Raw genomic sequence first — 26236 nt, forward strand, 5'->3', positions numbered from 1 at the left:
CATTCAGACAGTTTGATGGAGGCTGACTTAAGGCAGGTGGGGACCACAGACTGCTGTAGCAAGAGGTTGGAGATGGTTGTAAAACCTCTGCTGGATCATCTGCTCATGACTCCAGTATCCGTCCAGTAAGTCCATCTAGAGCAGCTGGACAGGCTGGTTCTGACCTGATACTGCTGGTGGACTGGTTCTTCTCAGGAAGACCAGGATCAGTGTGAGCCTCTCTGTTGTGATACTTGAAGTGAATGAAAAAGTGGTTCAGAGAGCCCGGTAGGGTGCAGTCCATGGAGTCCTTCTCCAGGCTCTGGTGGGTCTTTATAAACCTGCAGATCCCCGACTTGAAGGCAGCATCTTGAGTTGCCTTCAAGTCCACATTCTCACTGTTGGCTCCTGGTTCAGGAAGACTTCAACAGTTTTAGTTGTGGTCAGACGTTGATGGAGGAGAGTCCAGCTGATGTGTGAGCGTCCAGGTCTGTCCCCTCTGCAGATGTCCCCCAGTCTGTAAAACTGAAACGGTTTTTACTAAAGGTCTCTGTCTACAGATGAGGGTTCATAGGCAGGGATCAGGGACAGAGATAGGTGGTCTGAGAGTCCCAGATGTGGTGGAGAGGTTCCTTCATCGGCATCTTGGAGGTTTGTGTAGAACTGGTCTAGATATTAGCAAACCACTGCATGTTTGTGGTTCACTTCATGTATTCAGGAGAGTCCAGTAACTAAAATGGTGTAAAATTATTTAGTTTTCTTTCTGTTCCTGATAAAAAATGAAAAAGCTGTGACTAAATAACATTCTTCTGTCTTCTCAGACCTTCAGGAGGAGGTGAAGGTGACTGAGGGGGCGGAGTCTGTCATCCTGCCCTGCAGAACAACACCTGACCTGCCCAAAGACGTCACTGTGGAGTGGACTCGCTCTGATCCAGATTTAATGATGGTTCATGTCTATCCAAGCACAAGTAAGGAGTTTATGAAGCAGAGCAAGTTTTACAGAGACCGTACAGAGATGTACGAAGACCTGCTGAGATCTGGAGACGTCAGTCTGACCCTGAAACACCCCACAGACAGAGACACGGGAAGCTACATCTGCACGGTCTACAGAGACAAAGACATCCTGAGACAGAAAGTAGTTCTGATACACGTCAAAGGTCAGTGATGTAGATACAGGTCAGAGATGTAGATACAGGTCAGAGGTCATAACTTTTCCTTTTTTCCACAGAACCATTTCCATCCTGGGCCACAGCTGTTCTGGTTCTCCTGGTTCTGGTTCTTATTGTCTCTGCTGGTGTTTTATATCATTTTAGGTTCTGTTTCATGTCAGGTGAGTCTAAAAAACTACACTACCCATAATGCTGATGGTCATCATGAGTCTCCTTGTGCTTTTTTTTGTTTTTTTTTGAGTGTTTCCAAATGGAAAGTTTATAATTATAACACGTACATCATGCTGCAAAACATAATCATAGATGATCAGTAACAAGAACATAGAAACAAAAAGAAAACAGCCCACTGTGGGTTGAACTTCAGGTTATCTGCCAGACGCACGTTTCCAAGTATTCCAAAGTACTTCTGAGTCAGCAGCGATACGTTTATTCTTTCCATGCATAGTTCCAATAAACAAATCAACTAATGAATAAACGATATTCTAACTGAAACAAACTTATTATAAATTATGTGATACGCGGTCAACAGAAAATGTGACCACCACTGAGCTCACCCCACTTCCTCATCCATTCATCCTAAACACGGTGAGTTGGTACCTTTCAAACTTCATGACACACACGCCCACAGCAACACACCCACCACCCAGATGCCGATGCTGCGTGTCACCTGTGCCACCTCATAAATATGTAAACATACTAATATGGCTCCTACACAACATGTTAAAAAAGCAAAAATAAACACTACATACAGATAATTCACAAGGAGGTTCAAACAATGATATATTTATAAAGTTTACACAGATGTAGGTTTTATTAAGCTTTATTTTACCACATTTCAACTTGTTGAAGTACATTAAAATAAGAACTCAGTTCAGACTTTTTAAAAAGAGAAAAAGAGAAAAGTTTCTTCAAGAATTTCATTTTATGTTTGTAAAACTTTGCCAAAATAATCAGTAAGTTGATGATATGATTCATTGTTAGTGGAGTTAGAATTTCTAAATATAAATATCAGGTCAGACTCATTTAGAGAGAAATTCTTATCCAGATGTTTCTTGAGATCAAACTGAAAGTCAGACCAGAAATTAGACACGTCCACAAAATAAGTGTTCTACAGTTTCAGAGTCATTTTGGTAAAAACTGCACTTTTTACTTAAAGCGTGTTTTTATTTATAAATGAGACAGTTAACAGGAGAATATTTATGTGTAATTCTGAAGAGCCGTTCTTTCATCTTGTTGGGCAGTATGAATTTATAGGGAGGAGCAGATCTAGCGTTCCAGGTTCTACCATCTAGTGATGCTTCTAGCCATCTGTATCCAGCAGCTTGTTTTAGTAGAAAGCAGTTTTCTCATGAAAGCGCTGTTAACCTTCTTATCAAAGATGGAAACTCCGTCCACTTTAACACTGTGGTTAGTTCTACTGAAGGAAACGTGTATATTTGGTGGCACCGTGATGGAGCCGTGGTACCGGATGGGAGGGCGTTAATAACAGTGTTATATTCTCCTGGAGGAACGGGAACACTGGATTTGCTCTTAAACTCATCGTATGAATATAACTGAGCATCGTTATCACAGAGCTGCCTCACTAGCAGGATGCTGCTGTCAAAGCAGTGTGTGTAGAACAGACTTATCTGTGTGTGTGCTGCAGGCGATGTTCCACAGAAAGAACCTGTGTGGAGAACAGCTGTGTTTAGAAAGAAGAACCAACACAAGAGAACTCGTCTATGGAAACTTGACTTGATAGGAAGTTTTCCAGCAGCATACGGGCGTATTGATAGGAACTTCAGACCAGCTAGTTTTTAAATAAAACATTTGGGAAGATGTTCCACGTACTATCAGGGTTTTTAAGAATTTCTTTAACCAGTTTACTTTGATTGTAACATTAAGAGCATGAAGTCTAAACGATGAGCCTCCCTCTGAGAGAGACAAGCACAGAACAGCTTCTACCATTTTCTGAGGCTTGTTTTCCAGATAAAGTCAAATAAGAGTTTGTTTAAATGATTCATGTTTTCCTTGGTTACCTCCACAGGAGAAAATACATCAGAGGTTCTAGAGAGACCTTCAGCTTTACTTAATAGCTCTCGTCCATAAAGAGAGAGCTGATTTTTTTATTGGTTCAGATTTTCCTTCATTGTTTTTCATCTTTGGAGATTGTAATGCTGAAGTATTTGACTATTATTTTAACTGGAATAGCACCGATATGAGTGTGTAAAATGTCTTTAACAGGGAGAATGTCACACTTATTCAGATTTCCATTCAAAGCAGACGCTTCAGAGAAGTTTCCAACAACAGAGAGGACAAAGGGGACTAAAGAAAAGAGAAGCTTCTTCATCCAGCTGGATGTTTTCATTTGTTTCTCATTAAATGTGAAGCCTTTAAAGGAATGCTGAGTGATTAGTAGGTGGAGAATTTCACCCACAATAAGGAAAAGATGAGGAGAGATGGGGCATCCCTGGTGAAGACCTCTTCTTCCTTCAGACCTGGTGATGTTCCCTGATGGAGCTGGAGTTTTATTATACAAGGTTTTTATTGTTTTTAAGAAGAAATGATTGAATAAGAAGAATCTGAGGGAGTCAAAGACAAAGTTATGAGATGCAGCATCAAAGGCTTTTTGAAGATCTAAGACTAGAATTAAAGGGGAACATCAATTAGATCTTTGTAGTTCATCAAGTGGATGACAGGCGGATGTTGTTAGAAACATGGCGACCGTTCATGAAGCCGCTTTGTGATTGGTGACTTCATTTAGGCCGAACTTTAAACCTTTTGCTAAACCAGAAGCAATAATTTTACAATCATTGTTTAAAGAGTGATTGGCCTCCAGTTATCACGGAGGAAAATCTCTTTATTTGCTTCTGGAATGAGAGCGAGTCCTTGTTGCCATGATGGCGGCCGTTCTTCTTTGTCAGCAGCTTCATTACAGAAGCTGGAGAAATATCTCCTTTTCTCTGTCACACCTTTTATAAACTCAGAGGCTAAGCCCTCAGACCAGACTGGAATGGCCTCCTAGAAGGATTTTAGCCAAAGGGAGTTTCTGTATGAGAGCTGTGGTCGTTTCCTCTCATTCTTCCAGCATTAATGAGTGAGATGTGGAAGAGTTATAACCGTAGACATTTCCCAGTATAAACTCTTGGTCAGATATTTCAATAGTTACAATCAGCCAACGGCCATCTGAGTCTTTTAGATTCTTCTATTTGTCTCTGAGGAGGGCGACCCCAGCTGAGTGGTCTGGGCCATGTGACCACCAGGTGTCACTGCCCCTCTGAGTTTTCCACAACTTCATGTCATCTGCACAAGAACGACTTCTTCTAAGCCTGGATTGCTTTAACAGAACACATCATGAACGGATCCTGAGGGAAAGTTTTTAAAGATTTTTTTCATTTTTTTTATGACATCTTTGCTTATTTTTATGTCATTGATTTCATTGTGAACATATTCTAGTGATTTTTAAGTTCTTAAATCGTCTCCATGTTGCTGCTAATCAAACCTTCCAGTTTGTCTGCTCGTTCATTGATTCTGATGGTGTTGATAATATTTCTTTGTAGTTCCAGCAAGGAGGGATCCATGCTGTTACTGTTCTTGGGAGGCGGGCTGTTTAACGATGTGTCTGGGAGAGGCTTCAGGGTTATGTCTTCCTCTTCTTCCATGTTTATGCAGCTACATTTATCACTCACCTCAGAATATAAGTGGTTGTTTGGAGTCTTCAGAGTTTTGGCTGTCTTCTTGTTTTTCTCACTGTTGGGCATGTGACTTCGAGCTTCGCCAAGAGAGCTATCTGTGCATATAGGCTGTGCAGAATTATTTGGCAAGTTGTATTTGTGAGGATTAATTTTATTATAGAACAACAACTATGTTCGCAATGAACACAAAAGACTCATAAATATCAAAGCTGAAAATTTTTGGAAGTTGGAGTGGGGCTTTTTTAGTTTTAGTATCTTAGGAGGATATTTCTGTGTGTGCAGGTGACTATTACTGTGCATAATTATTAGGTAACTTAACAAAAACCAAATATATACCCATTTCACTTATTTATTTTCACCAGGGAAACCAATATAACAACTCAAAATTTACAAATATACATTTCTGGCATTCAAAAACAAAACAAAAACAAATCAGTGACCAATATAACCACCTTTCTTTGCGAGGACACTCAAAAGCCTGCCATCCATAGATTCTGTCAGTGTCTTGATCTGTTCACGATCAACATTGCGTGCAGCAGCAACCACAACCTCCCAGACCCTGTTCAGAGAGGTGTACTGTTTTCCCTCCCTGTAGATCTCACATTTGATGAGGGACCACAGGTTCTCTATGGGGTTAAGATCAGGTGAACAAGGAGGCCATGTCATTATTTTTTCTTCTTTTAGATCTATTCTGGCCAGCCACACAGTGGAGTACTTGGATGCATGTGATGGAGCATTGTCCTGCATGAACATCATGTTTTTCTTGAACGATGCTGACTTTTTCCTGTACCACTGCTTGAAGGTGTCTTCCAGAAACTGGCAGTAGGACTGGGAGTTGAGCTTGACTCCATCCTCAACCCGAAAAGGTCCCACAAGCTCATCTTTGATGATACCAGCCCATACCAGTATCCCACCTCCACCTTGCTGGCGTCTGAGTCGGAGTGGAGCTCTCTGCCCTGTACTGATCCAGCCACGGGCCCATCCATCTGGCCCATCAAGACTCACTCTCATTTCATCAGTCCATAAAACCTTAGAAAAATCAGTCTTATGATATTTCTTGGCCCAGTCTTGACGTTTTATCTTGTGTGTCTTGTTCAGTGGTGGTTGTTTTTCAGCCTTCCTTACCTTGGCCATGTCCCTGAGTATTGCACACCTTGTGCTTCTTGGCACTCCAGTGATGTTGCAGCTCTGAAATATGGCAAAACTGGTGGCCAATGGCATCTTGGCAGCTTCACGCTTGATTTTCCTCAGTTCATGGGCAGTTATTTTGCGCCTTGTTTTTCCAACACACTTCTTGCGACCCTGTTGACTATTTTGAGTGAAACGCTTGATTGTTCGATGATCACGCCTCAAAAGTTTGTTAATTTTAAGAGTGCTGCATCCCTCTGCAAGACATCTCACTATTTTTGACTTTTCAGAGTCCGTCAAATCTCTCTTCTGACCCATTTTGCCAAAGGAATGGAAGTTGCCTAATAATTATACACACCTGATATAGGGTGTTGATGTCATTAGACCACACCCCTTCTCATTACAGAGATGCACATCACCTGATATGCTTAATTGGTAGTAGGCTTTCAAGCCTGTACCGGTTGGAGTAGAACAACATGCATTAAGAGGATGATGTGATCAAAATACTCATTTGCCTAATAATTCTGCACACCCTCTAGATGTTTTAGGTTTTTATCAGGTGTGTAACTGTAAAAAATACAAAAATGCAGATGAATTTTAGGACACATAAAACGTATGTCTTAACATGACACCATCTTGGCTCCTCCCCTCTTCTTGTGGTTCTCTGACAGTCAGATTTGTTCCAGAAGCTGAGACAGAAATGTGAAGAGAAAGTTCAGGTTTTGTTCCAGAAGTCAGGAAAGCTCCTTCAGACTGAGTCCTTCACCAGTGAAGCAGCTCCACATCATGACTTTACCAAACAGAGTTGAAGCTTCACTGCATTTATCTCACACAGAGTCTCCATGTGGAGCAGCTGTTCTTCTTCTGTAGTGGTAAACAGCTGGATGCAGCAGCTTCAGTACATGTTCCTCCTGGAGCTGAGCTCAGTCGTGGTGGAGTTCAGCTTCAGATGGTTCAGATCAGAGAAGACTCATCAGATCTTCATGTTTCTGAGCTGATGTGTGTCAGACATGAAGACTGTGGAGGATCAGCCAGCGTCTGTTTAAGGAGTGGAGAGTTCTCAGCTCTCTGATCTTTATCTACTCCACTCTCTCCTCACTCATCCATTCATCTGATTCTTCCTCCTCAGCTTCTGACTTCTTCTTTGGTAGCTGCTCCAAATGTCCTGAAGAAGAAAACAGGTCTTCATCAGAAACTGGTTTCACTGGTTTCTGTCAGACGTGTGATGGACGTCAGGTGAGCTCAGGTCACCTGGTTGATCCACGTCCTCAAAGAAACTGCTGGAACTTCTTCTGTCTGAACACTGAGAGTCCTCCACCAGCATGAGACCCAGAGACCAGGATGAGACGGTCATGTGACCATCAGAGCTGCTGCTGCTGTCTGTACAGCTGATGGTGTTTGTTTCTCTCAGTCTACCAGGTGAAGGTGGAGTCAGGGGCGGAGTCTGTCCTGCTGCCCTGCAGAACCACAGTTCACCTGCCTGGAGACGCCAAAGTGGAGTGGAAGGATAATAAATACAGGAGGGTCCATGTGTATGAGAACAGTTCTGACCAGCCTGAAAAACAGAACCAGTTCTACAGAACCAGAACAGTGATGGAGAGAAACCCTCTACAATCTAGAAACCTCAGTCTGACTCTGAAACACCCTACAGATGTAGAGAGTACCACCTTCACCTGCAGCGTCTACAGCAGGGAGGGAAACATCCTGATGGAGAAACAAGTTCGTCTCACAGTCAGAGGTCAGTGGATTAAATCTGATGTTTGAGTATTTTTCCAATCAGCTGATCAGTTGTGATCAATACTGATCAGAGTGTGATTAGAAGGTGAAAGTGAAATGTGTGTGTGTGAGAGTAAATGTGATTGAATGAGTTCAGCATTTAGCTGCAGTCTCACAACGCTGCTCGTAGAGTTCTTGTTTGATTGGACCTTAGGACCGCACAGGAACCAGGACCAGTTCAAATATGAGATCTTTATTTAACTGGTCTTCAAAGTCCAGGACATAAAATAAGAACCTTAAAGCACAAACAGAGAACATGAAATATCATGCTCAACCACTTATATCATTATAATTATAATATAATTATAAAATTTAACAATTAAAATAAAAATTACAATTATCTTGTAAAGAAGAGTGAAAATGTAGGAAAAATTAATTTTTTTTTATTTTAACTTGGACTTTTGTTCCAACATGTCCATTCTCATCTATTTAAAACATTTAAGATAACAAGTCAGAAATGGAGAAACAAAGAATCCTCACAACCTGAACACAGTGAATTCTGAACATCCCAAATATGCAGAAAACCTCCTGCTTTCTTTGTGAGTGTGTAAAAGTCAAATTCTACTTTAATTCGAGCAGCTAAAAGCCCCTTCAGCACCACAGTCCTGTGATGACGTATGGAGGGGGTTGGAGCGTGGGGAGGTGGGCTTTATGTGTGTCTAGCTGTCCTGGATCTGACTTTAGGACAGCTGGTTTTGTCCATTAAGGTCAGGTCTCCTTAATTCAGCCAGTCTGGACAGGACCGGAGAGGACACAGTTTCTTTTAACTGCTGCTGACACTTTGGACAGAAGTCCATCCAGAAATATCAGCAGAGCTGCTTTCAATGTGTCCCAGTAGTTGTCCAGGTCTGCGGGATGCTGGATGCCTCCATATGGATCAGAAAGCTTTGTGAGTCTGGTCAGGAAGTGGACAGATTCATCTAAGACCAGATGACTTTGTCTTTTCAGTCCATCCCAGAGTTCAGTGACTGGAACTCTGTACGCTGCGTTTCCATCTGCATTCTAGTTGAGCTGTTCACACCTGGCCAGTCCCACAGTCTTTGCAGCAGGTTTCTGGAAATCTGCAGCTGACGTTCTCACGGCTGACAGATGACGGATTTCAGGCCTGGTTGCTCTGAATTCATGACAAAAGTCTTTAAGGGCTGCTGGGAATTCTGTGGTGCTGTCAGCTGGGTTTGGAAGTTCTTTTCTTTTTTTCAGTCCCAGACTGGAGTCCCCATCTTTGTACAGATCACACTGGCCCCTGTACAAATAAAAATACTCTTTTTATTTTAATACTAGAACACCAGCGGTAATTCTGACGCTACATTTAAACTTCATTCATTCCCTTTAGAAGTTTAGAGCTTAAATAACATTAGCTAATTCTAATCAAAGAAGGTTTTAGGAAACAAAGTGTGAAGCAACAATTGTCGTCTTGTTTGCCACAGAAACCATCAAAGTCTAAACTTAGAACCAGAACCAGAATCCACTTTATTGTCGTTGCACAGGGTGCAACCAACCTGAGGAAGCAGCTTTCATGTTAAGATAAAAACACACTCCCGATAAAATAATGATGAAATGAAATAATTAAAATACATTTAACATTTGACGGACAGCAAGAATTATTGCACAGGCTCTATTTCAGCCAAATGACTCAGTACTTCATGGAAGCAGAGTTCAGGCATGAGACAGCTCTGGGATAAAAGCTGTTTTTCACTCTGTTGCTTTTTGCTTTTATCTTTGCTTTTATTGTCACAGCCTGAATATTAGTAAAAAGCGGAGCAGGGGTGGAGGAACCTGAAGTGATGGAGAACAGCCAGACAGCATGACAGAAGTAAGAGCTCGGCTATATGAAGCAAGAAGAGGAGATTTATATGATCATGAGCGTCTCCACTAATTACTATGAGCTTAAATCAACTGTTCAGAAGTGTCAGCAGCTCAGATCAGGTCTCTGCTCCTGCTGCAGCACCTGCACATGACTATGCAGCGTGTGCATTTAATACCTTAAAAGTCCTTAAATTAGACAGTTTGTCCTTAAATGTTATACGGTAGGTCTTAAATCATGTCGGTCTAAAGTTGTAATGCTGTGTTGAGTTAAAATGTGTTGGGAAATGTCTGAACTGCAAAGTGACGGAAGTGAAGTAATTTCCTCCCGTTCCAACCCGACCATTATATTGAAATTAGGAACCAATTATCACTGACTTTGCAGGGAGAAATGATTGGGGAACATTTAGCTCGACACACACGGAGCCTTTATTTTCGTGTGAAAGAAAGCTAGCAGACAGTAACTTGAGGATTTAGTGGGTTCGGTGAGTAAAATGGGAAAGTGTAAATGTAATATTACATGGCTGGACAAAGGATCGTTCTCGGCCTGGTTGACACCGGTGGAGAACCCATTCGAAGCTCGGTGCAAGAAGAACATCAAACTGGGAACGATGGGGATCGAGGCTTTGGAGGCACATGAGCAACCAGCGAAGCATATCACCGCCTTCAAAGCAAACAGCAAACTCCCCCTGTGTTTATGTCTGGACCGTCAGGTATTTGTACCTCGCAGGCTCCATCTGGCAGGGTGACAAGTTCAGCAGCAACATCGACTAAAGTCGACCTCCGCGCGACGTTTGGCTGAACCCCAACCCTGACCACGAGAACCAAGCAGCTGGATGTCCACCATGTTTCTGGGATTAGGGACAGGTTCATTCAAGGTACCTGGGGTCTCATGGGACACTCGACAGCACAGGACCTGCTGGTCAAGTTTAAAGTAACTCATTTATATTATTTACTATTTTATTATTAGTATTATTATTGGTGTTGCTTAATAACATACAGCCTTAATAACCTGATTATAAATAACAACCTTAAAATCAGTTCTGCTGAATTATTTATTCATGAGCTCTGGAACAGGTAACTTCCCCATTACAACATTACTGTGTTAATATGACTGTTGCGGCAAAACGCTAACTTATTTGAAGGCCGCTGTGGGCTAAACTCGAGGTTATCTGCCAGACGCGTGTTCCAAAGTATTCCCATGCACTTCTGTCTCAGCAGCGATACGTTTATTCTTTCCATTCATGATTCCAAAGAAATCCAGACAACAACTAAACGATATTCTAAATGAAACAGACTTATACTATCAATTATACGATTACACAGTCAACAGAAAATGTGACCACACCGAGCTCACCCCACTTTCTCACCCATTGATCCAGAACACCTGTGAGTTGGTACCTTTCAAACCTTGTGACACACACACGCCCACAGCAACACACCCACCACCCAGATGCCGATGCTGCAAGTCACCTGTGCCATCTCATAATTATGCAAATATATGTTGCACCCTTGAGAAGGACGATTCCACTCATGTGGGTTTTTATGGAGCCTTTAATGGAACAGTTCTGTAAACAGACATAGCATGTATTTATCACTCCTGTCAGGGTGCGTTTCATGCAACAACTGGCCCTGACAGATTACCTTCTTGCCCTACTCACTTCAGGGGATACTCCCTCTGGTGGTGAGGTAGGGAAATCATGCATGTTCGTCAGCGCTATGTCTTATGGGGATAGAATTACAGTTTTTGAAAAATAAAAATATATTACAACAGGAACACAATTATATAACAACAAAATATATTTGGGGGGGGGGGTGGCTTTTCCCCTTACATATACTAATATGGCTCCTACAATGACACATGTGGGAAGGACTAAATCATTTAAAGATCATATGACAGCTTGCTGTGAAGTCACGTCGCAAATTCCAAACTTCATCACTGACAAATTTTCCATAAATGACTGAAATGCGGTGAAAAAACTCCGGACAGAAAAAAGTTTCTTGTTAAATGTCCTGATTAAACAGTTTTATTCAGTCGCCGCACATATTCTTAAAGTTCAGATCTCAGAAAACGTGGTGACGTTAACAAAGCCTGTAAAGAATAGTGAATCCATTTTAAGCCGTAATGCGACTTAGAAATGAAAATGACGTCAGATTCAGGATGTTCAGCTGTGCGCGTTCCCGTGATGTGCACGGCTTCATCAACGTAACACCGCAGTGAGAGAAACACTCCGGTTGCTCCTCGGTGGAGAGCGAGTGTTTCACCTCCTGGTAGAGTTTCAAACACAAACAAATAAAAGTGTGTGTGTTTTCAGGTGGTAGATGACTGTATGCGGTGCTGGCAGAAGTCTGCTCACCTGTGTGCGCGCGCTGGTCTGTGTGCGTCGCATCACGCCAAACTCCAAGAGCGTGACACAGAGCAGCTGACACACTTCAGACTGCTTTGTTTTAATAAAGCTTCTATCTAGACTGAGACTATAAATAAAAGGCTGTGTAGTTTTCAGCATTAGCTCAGTCAAGTCCATTATTCCTGTAAATGATCAGTCAGCTGCTGCTTGTCGCTGCCTGACTTCTACTGGCTGGTCTTGCTTTGATAAAAAGCACTTTGAATTGCTTTGTGTTGGAAGGTGCTAAACACATTTTTCAAGCAGTGTAAATGAAGCATTGCACCTTACACACACACCCAGGTCATTGTAATAATCACTGCTGATGTAAATATATACATTTTCTTCAATTCTAGGAGTCATTTTTGACAATGTGGCCGTGAAATAGGTATTAAATTCTGTTCCAAGTTGTCTTAAAAAGGTCTTAAAAAGTCTTAAATTTAACTTGTAAAAACCTGTAGGAAGCCTGGAATGAGTCAACTAAACGTGTGAACCAGTTAGTTAACCACCCAGCCAAAGCTGCTAATAAAATGTCAAATATAAAAGAAATGGTCATTGTTACAAATAAAGTGTATATTAAATTAACTGAAATAAAGAAAAAGTTACCAGACTGAGCTCACATCACAACATGGAACGTTCCAGAATTGGAGGACATTTTACGTCCCACCTGTAAAATATCAAGTAATGTGTGTACAGTACACTAATACATGCACTGCTTGTGTAACTTCTACTTTTCTTGAGGAAAAATGTAAATATAGTTGTTGGAAGATTTGTTCCAAAATATTATTCAGGCTACCATATAGACCTCAAGCACCCTCTAAAATGTCCTTTTTCTCATGTCCTTACTTCTAGACGACAAACTTACATGTCAAATAAAAGCATTGGAATAAGTTTTTACTGCACTTGTTTTGGACGATCTTGTCTAAGTGTTTTATTATTGGAACAGTTAACTTAATAATCAGCATATCTTAAATAACAGTAATAATGTGCTGAAGTTCTGTTCCACAACATGCGTGCAGCCCTGTTACTAAAACCTACTGAGCATGGCAGAAGAAGAAAAACAGTCAGTCACATGACATCATCAAGGTTTATGCTAACAGCATGGACAGACCAAGGTTCAGGTTTCTCTGCAGATTTTTCATATTTTCTCAAACATTGCAGCCGTGACTGAGTGTGTCGCTCTAACCAAAGCAACCCTGTTACTCAGTTGTTATTTTCTTTATTATTTAATATAACCAACTCTGTCCTCAATGTTAACAGTAACATTACATTTCACAGCTAGCATATTGTCGCTAATACAAGCTAACGTTAGCATTGATTTTCAACCCTGTTACTTAAATTGCAGGAACAGGGTTGCATCTATTTCAATTCACTCAGAAGGGCCAATCCAGTACCTAAAGTAAGATTAAATGTGTGTATAATTTAGCATAATATGCTTGTTTAAAAAGTATTACTGTAGTATTTATTATATGACTAGCCCCTCTTTTCATTTTATTGCCACCTGGCAGCATAATGTTAATGTGGTAAAAACTTCTTGGATTATTAACTGAACATAAATTCAGCTGTTTTACTGTAAATGTTTTTAATTGTAAGTTATATATGTCCTGAATATTTACAATAGACATGATGTTTTTAAAATGTATTTATGCAGAGTTCCTGCACGCCACTCAGTGCTGCTGAAAAACAGAGACGGTACCGTGCAGGCGTGATGCTGATGAACAGAGGAGACAGCAGTACTTAGAAAGAGAGAGAAATGGAGGAAAGATGTAGAAACAGGACAGAAAAAAGGCAAAAAGACTGCAGTTTGAGAGATCAGCGTGCCCAGAGAAAGAACTGGAGGCTCGCAAGAGGTGTAATGCTAGGAAAACTTTACTTGGAGGTTTAAACACCCTCCAGTCAGCCCAGAATCTTCAGTCATTTCTCAACCTGGAACGTCAAGGTCAGGACAGAAGTATGTAGGGATGCAAGTTAGTGGAAGCACAGATCAATTACCAAAGTATTCACAATGTTACAGCAAACATCTATTTTGCTGCAGCTGAAATAAAAGACATTTATAAAAACATGTTTCTTTGTGGCAACGTGATCTGGGCAGAAGAAAAAGAAGCTAAATTAAATAGAAAGTTGAAGAAACTTTGAAAAAAGTTGAACACAAAGCAGAAAAATACAGGAAGCAGCTTCAAAGACTGAAGAAGAACATCTGTCTCCAAGATCTACGGTCAGTAAGTTGCTTCGGTTAATCTCAGGCACATCCTTAAGAAGAACCTTCCTTTTTCACACAGCAGTGGCTGAAGAAGTTCGTACGAAGTGACAAAGTACACACTTTAAAAGAGAGACAGTCACCGACAAACAATCGCAGGAATATTTACTAGTAAAATCTTAAAGAAGCACAGGCTGCAGAGATTGGCAGAGGAGGTGTTTGGACTTTCAAGGAGGAGATGGAAACAACAAGGTATTGAAAATGCCTGCAGGTACCAAAAGAAGAAAAATGAGGGTCTTGCTGCCGAGCTGAGATCAACAGTGATGTTGTTGTTTTTACGTGACGATGTCAGCAGGATCACAACAGGAACAAAACAAACTGTGACAAAAGAAGAAGAAGAAAGTACAGAATCGATTACTGGTGGATTAAATAAAGATCCTCCATTTGAAGTTCTTAGCTGAACACACCAACCTCCATCTATCATGCTCACTGTTTTGTACACTTCCCCCTACTGGGTTGTGCATCCAACACTGGCAGATGGTGAAACATACATGTGTAAACTGCATGAAAATTTAGGCTTTCTTGCTAAAAAGCTTCACCAGATGCACATCACTGATACATCAGATTTGGAGAGCCTGACCCACGCTATCACATGCAACACCTCAAGAAAGAAACGTGTGTATGGGGGATGTGAGGAACGCAGCAATAACACCTATACAGACCACTACAGAGCCACCGATCGCATCACCGACCTTCACCGACCTTCACCGACCTTCAGTGGGCCACAGTGAGCACAAAAATGATCCTGGAGCAATCTCAAAGATAACTTTTGGTGTGGTGGCACATTGAAGAGGAGGGCAGGCAGGCTTGTCAGCCAAGGGGTTGATATTCCCACAGCTTTCTCCTTGTACCAGGTTCTGAGTGAGGGACAATCCCAGGTGAAATAGTTTTCCATTAAGGAGCAGCTGTGGAAGATGCAGTGGAGGAAATGCCAGCTGACCTTCCAGCTGTACCGTCTACAATGAGGCTCCACCAGGTGTCACTCTGTCACCCGCCAAGATTCTCTACCACCATGTCAGCTGTATGTGCTCTGCCACAGGGAATCTGGGGCGTGATTGCCAACAAACAAAGTGCTTCAGCTTCAATCTTACACAGAACCACACAGATGATCCCTTCACAGCTCACCAGAAGAAGAGCAATGGTGCTATCCAGAGAATGTGGGAGAATGGTGTGTCCTGGTGTATGACCATACAATCTACCAGCATCATCCAAGAGATGAATGCGGCCCACTGCCAGGTGAAATGTATGCAGAGTAGGAAAATAGTCTTTCTGGACATTGAGGGATGATCTCCACTGGTATCCTCTTGAGGATGTGTTGACCCTCATTCCTCCCCAAAGAACGTTCCCTCACGCCACCTGGCCGTTGTAAGAGACGTACGGGACACTTTGTCCAGCCATGATTGTTAAACATGGACATCACCCAACTTGTGTTCTTGTTCACGTGTAAATGTTTTTGTATTTTATTCCTGCTCGATGTTCCTTTATTGCAAATGTTACATGATGACAACTAGTTATAATTTACAGCCTTTATGAAAACATTCCTGTGGTTCTGAGTTTCTATTTCTCACATTTAAGTCCTGATCTACAATCAAAAGTAAGACGTAAATTCAACCCTGTTACTTTAATTTCAGCTCTGCTACCAAATAATTTTTATTTAAATAATCTTAAATGGTTTTCTAAATTCATACAGCATTGAGCTGTTGTCCTGTAATAGTTTCAGTTATTTATGCAACAAATTTGGGCGAATACTTGAAAATAAAAACTGAAATGGGTAAAAAAAAAAAAAAAAGCATCCAGCCACTAAAACGTTCCTTAATATGATCAAGATTTATCTAAAATTAAATTTTATTTCAGCATGAATATGATGAGTTTTTTATGCCAAAGCTGGATGAATGCGGTTTTCAAAATTACATGACAAAGAAAATCCTTCAATAAAAAGTAAATTTTTCTAATGTTTCTTTGCCCAAATTGTTCTCCATAGTGTTTTAAATCGTGCCGTTTGGCTGGTGTAGAAAAACTAAAACGGAAGGAAAACAACATAAAAACACATTCAACACGGGAGCTGCTGCAACAGGCGACCGTCTGGCACAGCGCCGTCTTTGGCCATGAAATCCAGCATGGATCCATCTCTGCATATCAGCCTTTACAGAAAACGTCTACATGGTCTGATCCAGAACGTCGGGAATCTAAACATAGAACAGCACAGAATCCTGTGTGGTGGAAATAAGCTGAAATAGGTAGAAATGATCATATTTCCTCTGTTTACAGACTAAATATTAAACCTAGTTTTAATGAAGATTCATGTAGTTTTAGGAAAAGTCAGGGACCAGCAAGGCTTCATGGTTTTATTGGACAAAGTTGAATATGCACATTTTAAACAGTCAATATGTCCACCTTCATCATTCTAGAGTAAAAATTCTGCTCAGATTACAACAAACGCAGCATCATTTAATATATTAGAACAATTCCAGTAATGTGAAATGTAATTATTTCCACAGGATCTCTGTCCCACTATCAGCTAGTAAACATCTCAGTTTTATTAGAAACGCTCTGCTATGACTTGATTAGAAAATCAGCTTTAAATAAACCACATTTCTGAATAAATAATGTGTGGAACACCAGTAACACACCAGTCTGGGCTCCCTGCTACGGCGGCCATGTTTGCTTCTCCACCGTCTCTCAGGAAGGCAGGAGGTCCGCTCGGTACGGTTCGGTCCTGTACGGTGTGATGCCCCCATCTTCTCCAGCATCACCACACTCTTCTGAACTGGAACTGGCTGATGGTTCCACCAGACAAAGCAGACTGGATGTACTGGAACCATCATCCATGTTCTCATGCATGTAGAATGATCTTCCAGCCTCCAGCTGTTCTCCCGCTGACGTAGATCCGACCCAACAGAACTTTTGTTGTCATTAAATAATAAAGTGCTGCTGGTGGTGGGCAGGGGAGGGAGGGATGGAGGTAGAGGGGGTGTTTTAGGGTTAAAGGATTTAATCCATAAAAACCATCTGACTGATGACATCATGTGTTTAGTTTTCCAGGAAAAGTTCCAGAGAATTTGCTCTTTTTTCCCAGTGTGAGAGTTTCCATGAAGGGATGAGGAAGCTCAGGTGCTTCTACAAAGACCTTTTGTCTTTTAATGACGAGTCCGTCTGGAAGCAGAGGCTGAAGTTTCCTCTGTTCTTCCTGCTGAAGGAGTCACATGATCAGGACTTCCTGTATGCTGCTTCCCAGTAGTGGACTTTGTGTTTGACAGGAAGCTTCCAGACAGAAGAAGAAGGTCCGTGTTGAACATGTGTTTGTGTTCAGAGGAGCTTCTTCCAGCTCTGATCTGAGCTGCTTTGAAACGTGTGTGTTCATTGAAGCTGTTTGACTTTCATCTGTTAGATCATCTGAAGCATCTAGAAGCTTCTCTGCTGGAAGAACTGCCAGTATCTTCTCCTGATGGTGGAGAAGAGAAACAGGACGCAGCTGTCCAGAAGCAAAGAGGCTGTTTTTGGTTGGGAGGGGTTCTGTGGGGGGCCGGGGGAAGGAAGTCCCTCTCAGTGCTTCCACTGGATCCTTCCTAAACAAAAGGGACTGGTTCTGCTGGGAATCATTTCTACCAGTGGGATCAAACACCATCAGAGCTGCTGACTTCTTCTTTCCATCAGACCAACACAAACAGCAGCTCCATCACAAACGTGTCTGAGTGAAACTTCAACTGATCCACACCCACATAAAGATGGAGAGTTTTCCTCCATCTGGAGGCTCATCACTGGGACCTGTGTGTGTGTGTGTGTGTGTGTGAGGACAAACACTCCTTCAGCCTCACATTTAAAGAGCATCCAGCTTCTTCCTCCTCACAGCTGGACTCATTTCTTCTTCTACTGTTTCTTGTCAGCTCACACACTTCCAGACTTTCTGACATGTTTCACACATGACCAGTTTCCACTTCCAGCTGAACTGGTTTCCAGCTTTCTGACACACCTCTCCATGTGTGTGTGTTGGACGGTGTAGTGTGTGTTAGATGGACTCACTGAGTCTCAGATGGAGACCTGAACCTTCATGGAAGCTGGTCTGGGATCTGCCAGTGGACTGTTTCCTGCAGCATCCTGTGCTGAGGAGACCCAGATCAGCTGTGTGAAGTGGAAATGTGAGTGTGAGGGAATTTCTCCTCCACATCTCTGAGATCAAACGCTGCAGAAATCATCTGATGCTCAGACTAGTGGAGGAAGGAGGACAAAGAATCCAGTTTGGAGTCCTAAAGTCCAGAAGTCGGGCTGAATGTGGATCAGGAGAGATTTGGGACTGAAAGCTGTGGTTCTGCTCTCAGAGACTGAAGCTTTGTCACGTTTGCTTCATCCTGCAAAGATGCTCCAGCTTCCACCAGGACTGATGGAACAAATCCAGTCAGAGATGCAGTTTGTTGGAGGAAGCAGCAGATCTGAGGTCAGTCTGCTCAGCAGCAGCTTCCACTGGGACTGATCTGGATTCACTGATCATCATTTGACAGTAAACTGGAGCAAAGTGGGATCCAGTGAGAATCAAAGCTGCTGTTTGATAGGAAGAAATGAGGCTGGAAAGCTGCTTCTCAGATGTGATGTTGATGTGAAGCTGGAGTCTCTTCACTGATCCAGTTTCTCTTCTTCTCTGCAAACATGATGTTTGTGATGGGAAGAAGAAGAAAGAGCAGCTGCAGCTTTAAATCCACTCACTTCTTCATGGATCTGCTTCTGCAGCAGCTTCTTCACACTGGATCATCTGATCTTCACCCACTGTTTGATCCCACTTTCTGATCACTCATCAATAAGCTGATCAGCTGATTTTCTTCTTCTCAGGCTGTCAGGTGGAGGTGGAGGAGGGGGCGGAGTCTGTCCTGCTGCCCTTCAGAACTACACCTGACCTGCCTGGAGAAGCTGAAGTGGAGTGGGTGCGTTTTGAACCTAAACCAGGAGTGATGGTCCACGTGTACCAGAACGGTTCTGATCAACCTGAAGACCAGGACCAGGTCTACAGAAGTAGAACTAAGATGAATCAAGATTCTCTGAAAACTGGAGACCTCAATCTGACTCTGGAACATCCCAAACATGGAGACAGTGGACGGTACCAATGTCAAGTCTGGAGGGGAGGAAATCCCATGAGATTGAAAGCAGTTCAGCTGAAAGTCAAAGGTTTGTTTGTTTGTTTGTTTGTTTGTTTGTTTGTTTGTTTTCTTGTCTGACTGTCTTCTGTCTCCTCTGCAGGGAGAGTTCAGGTCCAGGATCAGAGGACATCAGGAACAGAAGCAGATCCGACTCCTCTGATGGCTGATCAATCAGTCTGATCTTTGATTATTGATCCAATCTGACTTTGGATCAGAGAGAAAATATCAGTGAAGGATCTGATGGACGATGGATGAAGAGAGGACTTGTTCCAGCCTGCAGACGTAGTATTGATCAGTAGTGATCAGTGATGTCAGAGTGGAGTCAGTGTGATGTCACATGTTGATCAGCTGTGTGTTTTGGACTCCAGCATCTTGTTGTTGTTTGTTTTAGACTCTTAGTGTCATGAAGGCGTCTTTTTACTTAAACTCTGTCAGTGAGAGAAATGAGCTGGAAGTATCTGAGTAGCGGCTGCTTAAACACTGAGGAACCGAGCTGAAACGCTTCCTTTATGGCCTCCTTCAGTAAAGAAAACTCTGGAACATTCTTGATGAGAGGTAAAGGAATTATTACGTCCCAGAATGCTTTGCAGTCGCAGCTTTTAAGTACGTTGATTTATTTCCACCCAGTCATACTGACGGTGATTCATGTCAACAAGCAGGAGAAAATCATTTTTATCAGTGTGCTGGAAAAGTTCTGCTTATTATGGACTAAATGACTTTTGTGCTGCAGAGACTCAAAGCTGGAAAGAAGAAGAAAGAAATCATTTTATTTAAGAGTCAAACATGACATTAAAAAGATGGACCAAGGGACACAAACAGGGCCGTAGCAGGAAATTCTGGGCCCTGTTGGTGGGCCCCTATGTGGACGTGATGGATAGCTCTCACGCATACTTTTCCCACGGTAGAAGACTAAGCTGATAAATCTGATCCTAGTTTAAGCTGGAAACGGTAAAATGGCTTCTCTGGCCATTTTCCTGGTTCATCTGGCAGATACTCGTCTGCATGGCTCCGCCTCTCACTGTCTTCCTGTTCCTCTGCTTTCCTTTCCTCCTCACTACCTTCAGAGCAACCTCCACCTCCCTGTTCTACACCTCCATCTTCTATCTGTCTCTCTGCCACGAGGAGGACAAACTCCATACAAGCTGGACAGATACCAGATGATCTGAAGCTGCTAACAGCAGAACATGCAGGAGAAGAAAACTTCATGTAACTGAGATTATTCTGTCTGAAGCAGCTACAGATGATTGACTGTAAACTGAAAAGCTGAACTTCCTCCATGAGCTCATCTGGTCTCAGATCCTCAGTGATCACCTGGACATGATGATGGACCTGCTGCTGGAACTGAGGACCATGTGGTCCATGATGTTAAGCTTTGCTAACACTGATGCTACAATGTTAAAGTGGTGCAGAAAGGTTCAATATATATGATTGTTCTGCAGTAAAGCTGTTGCTAGGCTACAGCAACAAACCCACAAGTCATGTTTAGTGTTGAAGCTCCTGTCTGACTGTAAACTTCTTCTACTCTGTGTCTTCTAACAAGCAGGCTGGACAGCTTTCTGATTCATGTCCCTGCCTTCTTTTCTACTTCATGCACTGAATGAAGAAATTCAGTAATAAATATGAGACCGCCCTTTTCCCTTTTTCAAGGTTAGATGTTTTTAGAAGGTATTGACTCAGAAGCAGCAGCAGGAGGAGAAATAATAATCAGACTCTGACTTCTTCATCAGTCATTGTGGCTTAAAGTTGTAAAATTCTCCTCCTGTTTTATTTTATTCATTTAAAAACTGATGCTAGATCATTAGTTATCAACGTTCCAGACTTCGGGGTCTGGTGCATTCAGTTTTTCAGATAACATGATGTCAGAGTCTTCACCATCCTGAATTTACATGAAACTGAAACCAAATACGTCCTGATTGATCACTGGGACTAAAACATCCATACAAAGTTAAACTGATGTTTAACACAAGATCGGTAAAAATCAGGTGATTAGTGGAAGAACTTTGATGGATTTCTGATAGTAATCAATCTGTGTCCCTAAATGAATCCTAACCTGCTGCCTGCAGACGGCTGCTGCTGATATCAGCTCAGACTGAGTTCAGGTGCTGCTCACCTCTCTGCTCTAAGAGATGAAAACAAGCTGCTGCCCCTCACTTCATTTTCTTACCCTGTGTTTGTTCCTCTCCCTTTTCTGGTGTCCAGACGTCTCTTTCTGTGGTAAATACGTGACTTTCTGCTCCGGCTGTCTGGCTGCGCTCAGTGTGTAACTCTGTGAAAGGGCCCTCACACATCATCCATCATTATTGTTAATGCTAAGTTCATTCTCTCAGCCTTCATTCAGACAAAGGTACTTTGCTTTTCACATTAATTCATTAACAAAGTTAAAGCGAAACACAAAAATTTCCATTCCAGGATTTTCAAGGTCCCATCCTGCAGTGGGTCCTGGGTAAATGGTACCGTTTACCCCCCCAGTCCGACACCACTGGACACAAAACACTGAGACAACGAGAGAAAAACATGGAGGATGACGTTCAGCTTGTAGATAAATGAGAGCTGAAGTGGTCGTCTAGGACGATGCTGCAACGCGTGGCTTTAATCGCTGCTGCAGCAACACTTAAACTTCACTGATAAGCAGAAAAACTCACTTCCAGACAAATCCCAGCAGCTGCTGCAGGACAAGAATCCCATTATTTCCTTCTTTTGTAGCTTCAGTGTCATCAGTGTTATGGCTCCATGTGAAGTCATGTGATTCAGGTTCAAATGTGTCTGGCAGTGTCATATGATTTTTTTTTCAGCCTCTAATTAAAGACATCAGTGTTCTTAAAAGAGGGAGGAAGGCAAAGCTTATTGGATCCCACCTCTTTTCCCGTCTCAATATATTTTCCTTTTAATTATCCTGCTTCCCCACGTGTCCTGCATTTTCTATATGTGAACAAATCTTACCAAATAACAATAATATTATAAATGATAAATATTATCACAATCCTCTTTGCTCCAAAGCAGACAAGATGAAACATAAAAATATTCAACAAATTAAGCAATATAATTAATACTAGTAATAACAATAACAACCATTACAAAACATCATCAAAGCCACAATAATAATAATAATGATAATAATAATAATAATAATAATAGATGGTATAAACAATGGTGCCATTTAAAGAGAAGAACTTTATTTGTCATTGCAACAAGTGCAATGAAATTACAAAGCCCTCCAGTTAGTGCAAAACAGAATAAAACAGAATAGAATAAATTAGAATAATTTCAACAATCATAATAAATAAGATAAAATAAAAGGTATTGTAAATAAGAGGAATAAAGTAAAAATAAGATAAAAGTAAAATAAAGTAAAACTATACAGGGTATTTTATATAGCATAAAATATAGTTACTGCAACATCTTCTGATTTTAATTAAGGCACATGCGTTCAGTACATAATAAAGAGGAGGTACTTATTAAGGCACATGAGGTGGAATTATCATCTACTCAACCATGTGTTCAGGGTTCTTATGGCTGTCGGGTTAAAACTGTCCCTGAACCGGTTTGTCCTTGCAGTGATTGATCTGTACTGTCTGCCTGACGGTAACTGATCAAATATGTGGTGACCAGGGTGAGAGGAGTCCTGGATCATTTAGCCAGCCTTCCGGAGGCAGCGGGAATGCTGCAGTTCTTCTAGTGTGAGGAGATGGCAGCCCATTATCTTTTGGGCCGTGTTTATGACCTTTTTTGTGGTGTTAGTAAGTTACAGTGTGTAGATCAGCCAATACAGTGCATGCATGCTATAGGAATAGATAACACCTGTAATGTCATACCTCTAATTCCTAAGCTCAGTTAATGCAGACACAGACCCATGGTTTGCACATTTGACCATAGGACACCACAAAGTGAGGTTGAAGATAGACAGAGGTGCAGATGCTACTGTCATTTCAGCTCAAACATTTCACAGTGTTGCTAATAATGTCACCTAGCTGAACCAGACATACCACTAGTGGGCCCAGGCACCAAGGCAGCAAGTGTACATACCCAGTATTGGGTATGATGTAAACCAGATGTAAATCAATCCAGGTTATGTTCTCAAGCTTAATAAAGTTCAGAGCTTCCCTTGTTAACTGTCTTAGTGAATCCTTAACGCATAACACAACATTTTTCAGTGACGCCTTCTGAGTGACCATACAGCTGGTGTACCACACACACACACACACAACTTGTGTGTGTTAGTCAGAAAGGGTGAAGCAACAAGTCTGAACCTGCAATAAGCTGAGATGTTTCACTGAAGAGAAAAGGAACAAAATATCCAGCCAGAGCAGAATGTCTGAGATTCTTAATCTCCTCTTTTATTTCTGACTCAGCAACTGAATCTAAAACTGGCTAATTTACATGCACATGAAGTTAAATCATCTCACTGAGACTCTGTTGGAGATCATGTTGTCCAACTTGTAGCTGTAAAAACTTCCAGCAGCGATTCACACAGATTTACTGAAATAAGAAAAAAGTCTAGACTTTAGACAAGTGATTATATCTTAAAACAAAGTCATTTATTAAGTAAAACAGTCTAATAAACAGCCTGTCAATGCTTCTGTTCAGTGTTGTTTCTTCCCAACTCTCCCAACAAAAACATGTTAAAACAAAAGCAGCTGCATGAATGCAAGAGCTGGTTGCAGGGCGGTGCGTATAGAGGAGCTGGGGCGCAGCAGTCGTGGAACAATGGACCAGCTTTACACCATCTTCAGGGTCTTGGAGGGGGCATGGGACTTTGCTCAACCAGTCTACATGTGCTTGTGACTTGGAGAAGGCATTTGACCATGTCCCCAGGGACTTCTGTGGGGGTACTCCGGGTGTATGCAGTGCCGGACACCCTTGTACAAGCTATCCAGTTCCTGTACGACCAGTGTCAGAGCATAGTCCACATTGCCGGCAGTAAATCAGTCCAACAGAGATTGCAAATACAAGCAGCCGAAATGCTCAGGCATCCTGACCAGATGCCTGGACACCTCCCTGGTGAGGTGTTCTGGGCACGTCCCACCGGAAGGAGGCCCCGGGGAACACCTTGGGACAAGCTGGTGAATGTGGCCAGGGAGAGGGAAGTCAGGGTTTCCCTGCTTAGGCAGCTGCCCCCGTGACCCGACTCCGGATGAGCTATAGGAAATGGATGGATGGATGACATCAGGATATTATTTGATTTATTGTAAAAAGAGTTTGACTTTGCACCAACAAAACAAATTTTTATTTCTATGAATGCACAGAAGTAAAGGAGAAACACTAATATGGAGGAGACTAAATAAACTTGCACTGTTTAGACCTGTTTACACATGAAGTCATGACACAGGTGTACAGGGGAGTTTCAGCAACAATGAGGCAAACTGGAAGAACAGGTATGAAACTATGAGGAAGCTGAATGTCCGCCTCTTTTTCAGAAGTCAGCCTGTAGCTGACTGTGTGACAACTTTCTCTGTAGGTGAAGTGCATCAGAGCGTCAGTGGCTGATAAAGGTGAAAAACCTTTTAAAGGGCCTCTTAGTTTGAGCTTGTTGCAGTTTGACAGGAAGATGAAGATGTTTGTGGTGCTCCTCATCCTCCTACATGGTAAGATCAGCTTCTGCACTTCTCTAATCTTTCTCGCTCTGTTGCTCTGATTGTGGGAACAAACATTTCAGACATTCATACATATATATATATATATATTGATAATCTCATTTGTTTTATTTCTTTATTTGTAAAAATACAGTGGATAGAAGCAACAACCCTTCAATCCAACCTAACACCAGACAACCAATTGTTACACCTGTACAGAAATACAGCAGAATTTCTTACAGCTTTTATAAGTAAACTAAGCTGGCAGTCATTAGGAGCTACCAAAAAACAAACAAACAAACAAACAAAAAAAAGATATCAGCAAAATGTATCCTAACAACAATCAAAGTATCAAAGACACCCCCATAAAAAACATAGATAAATAAAAAAATATATATAAAAGATAAAAATAAACCCTAAACAAAAATAGCTTGTGTATAAAAACGGATTTATATAATTAATTGCATAATATTTTTAACACAATTAACACATGCGTGGCATGACAAGCCCCATTCATCCATCATTTCTCTGTTGTGATGGCGGGACGTGGAGAAACACAATGTAAAAGATCAGCTGGGTGGTTCTATCGATGGACTTGAGAACAAACTCAACATTAATGGAGAAATCCATGGACGTTGCCTCCATGGAGAATAAGGGGTTTAAAACACACACTCTTTTCCTGGTGAGAGGGTTCCACATCTGCAATTTCCCATATTTTATTTATTTATATTTTTTTATTTCTCCTGTGTTTTGCACCCGCGTGTCTGCTCTAATGACTCTGGTAGAGTTGCTTTTTCCTTCTCCGTCAATTATGACTGCTGTCAGTGGTCAGCTGATCAGCTTTCATCTCTTGTTGTGTTTGTTTATGGTTTAGCTGAGAAGGAGGAAACTAGGGGTTCATGGTTCATACCAGCACAAGTATTGTTTCTGGCAGGATCTTCTCTAACACAATAGCTGGTGGTAGACAAGTTTATACATCAGCAATGCAGGGGTGGGTCTAGAAAAGTTCTGATGGGGGGCAAGGCAGGAGCACTGACCAGGAAAAGGGGGGCACAAATCAGACCTTTTTTAGGTCTAGATTTTATTAAATATTGAACTTTTTATTACAACTAAAGTGATCATCTAATATAAAAATACATGTGAAGAAAAACGTGGAAAACAAACAGCCAATGTTCTATTTTATCAGCAGGTGTTTATTTTGGGTGATGCTGCTGTAAGACTTTTATCACTGCTGCACAAACACTCACACTTCAATGATAAAAGGAAAAGCTGTTTTTATCCAGATCACCAGTTTTCTCAGAGTTTCTTCATCAATGTTAGCTGTTTAACTTTAGTTGTCACATCTGGTGGTTTGTTGGTTGGTCAGATCA

General features: G+C 41.6%; 1 protein-coding gene across 1 annotated transcript in view; it reads left to right on the forward strand.

The window, feature by feature from the left end:
- LOC121640415 overlaps positions 1-26236 on the forward strand; it is a 601409-nt gene that overhangs the window by 40020 nt on the left and 535153 nt on the right. The window contains exons 7-9 of the mRNA XM_041986133.1: positions 915-1136; positions 1208-1309; positions 7362-7688. Coding sequence (XP_041842067.1) covers positions 915-1136; positions 1208-1309; positions 7362-7688 — 651 coding nt within the window. The remainder of the gene's footprint in view (positions 1-914; positions 1137-1207; positions 1310-7361; positions 7689-26236) is intronic.

This window comes from Melanotaenia boesemani, chromosome 5 (assembly GCF_017639745.1).
Source record: "Melanotaenia boesemani isolate fMelBoe1 chromosome 5, fMelBoe1.pri, whole genome shotgun sequence".
NCBI classification, from domain to species: Eukaryota; Metazoa; Chordata; class Actinopteri; order Atheriniformes; family Melanotaeniidae; genus Melanotaenia; species Melanotaenia boesemani.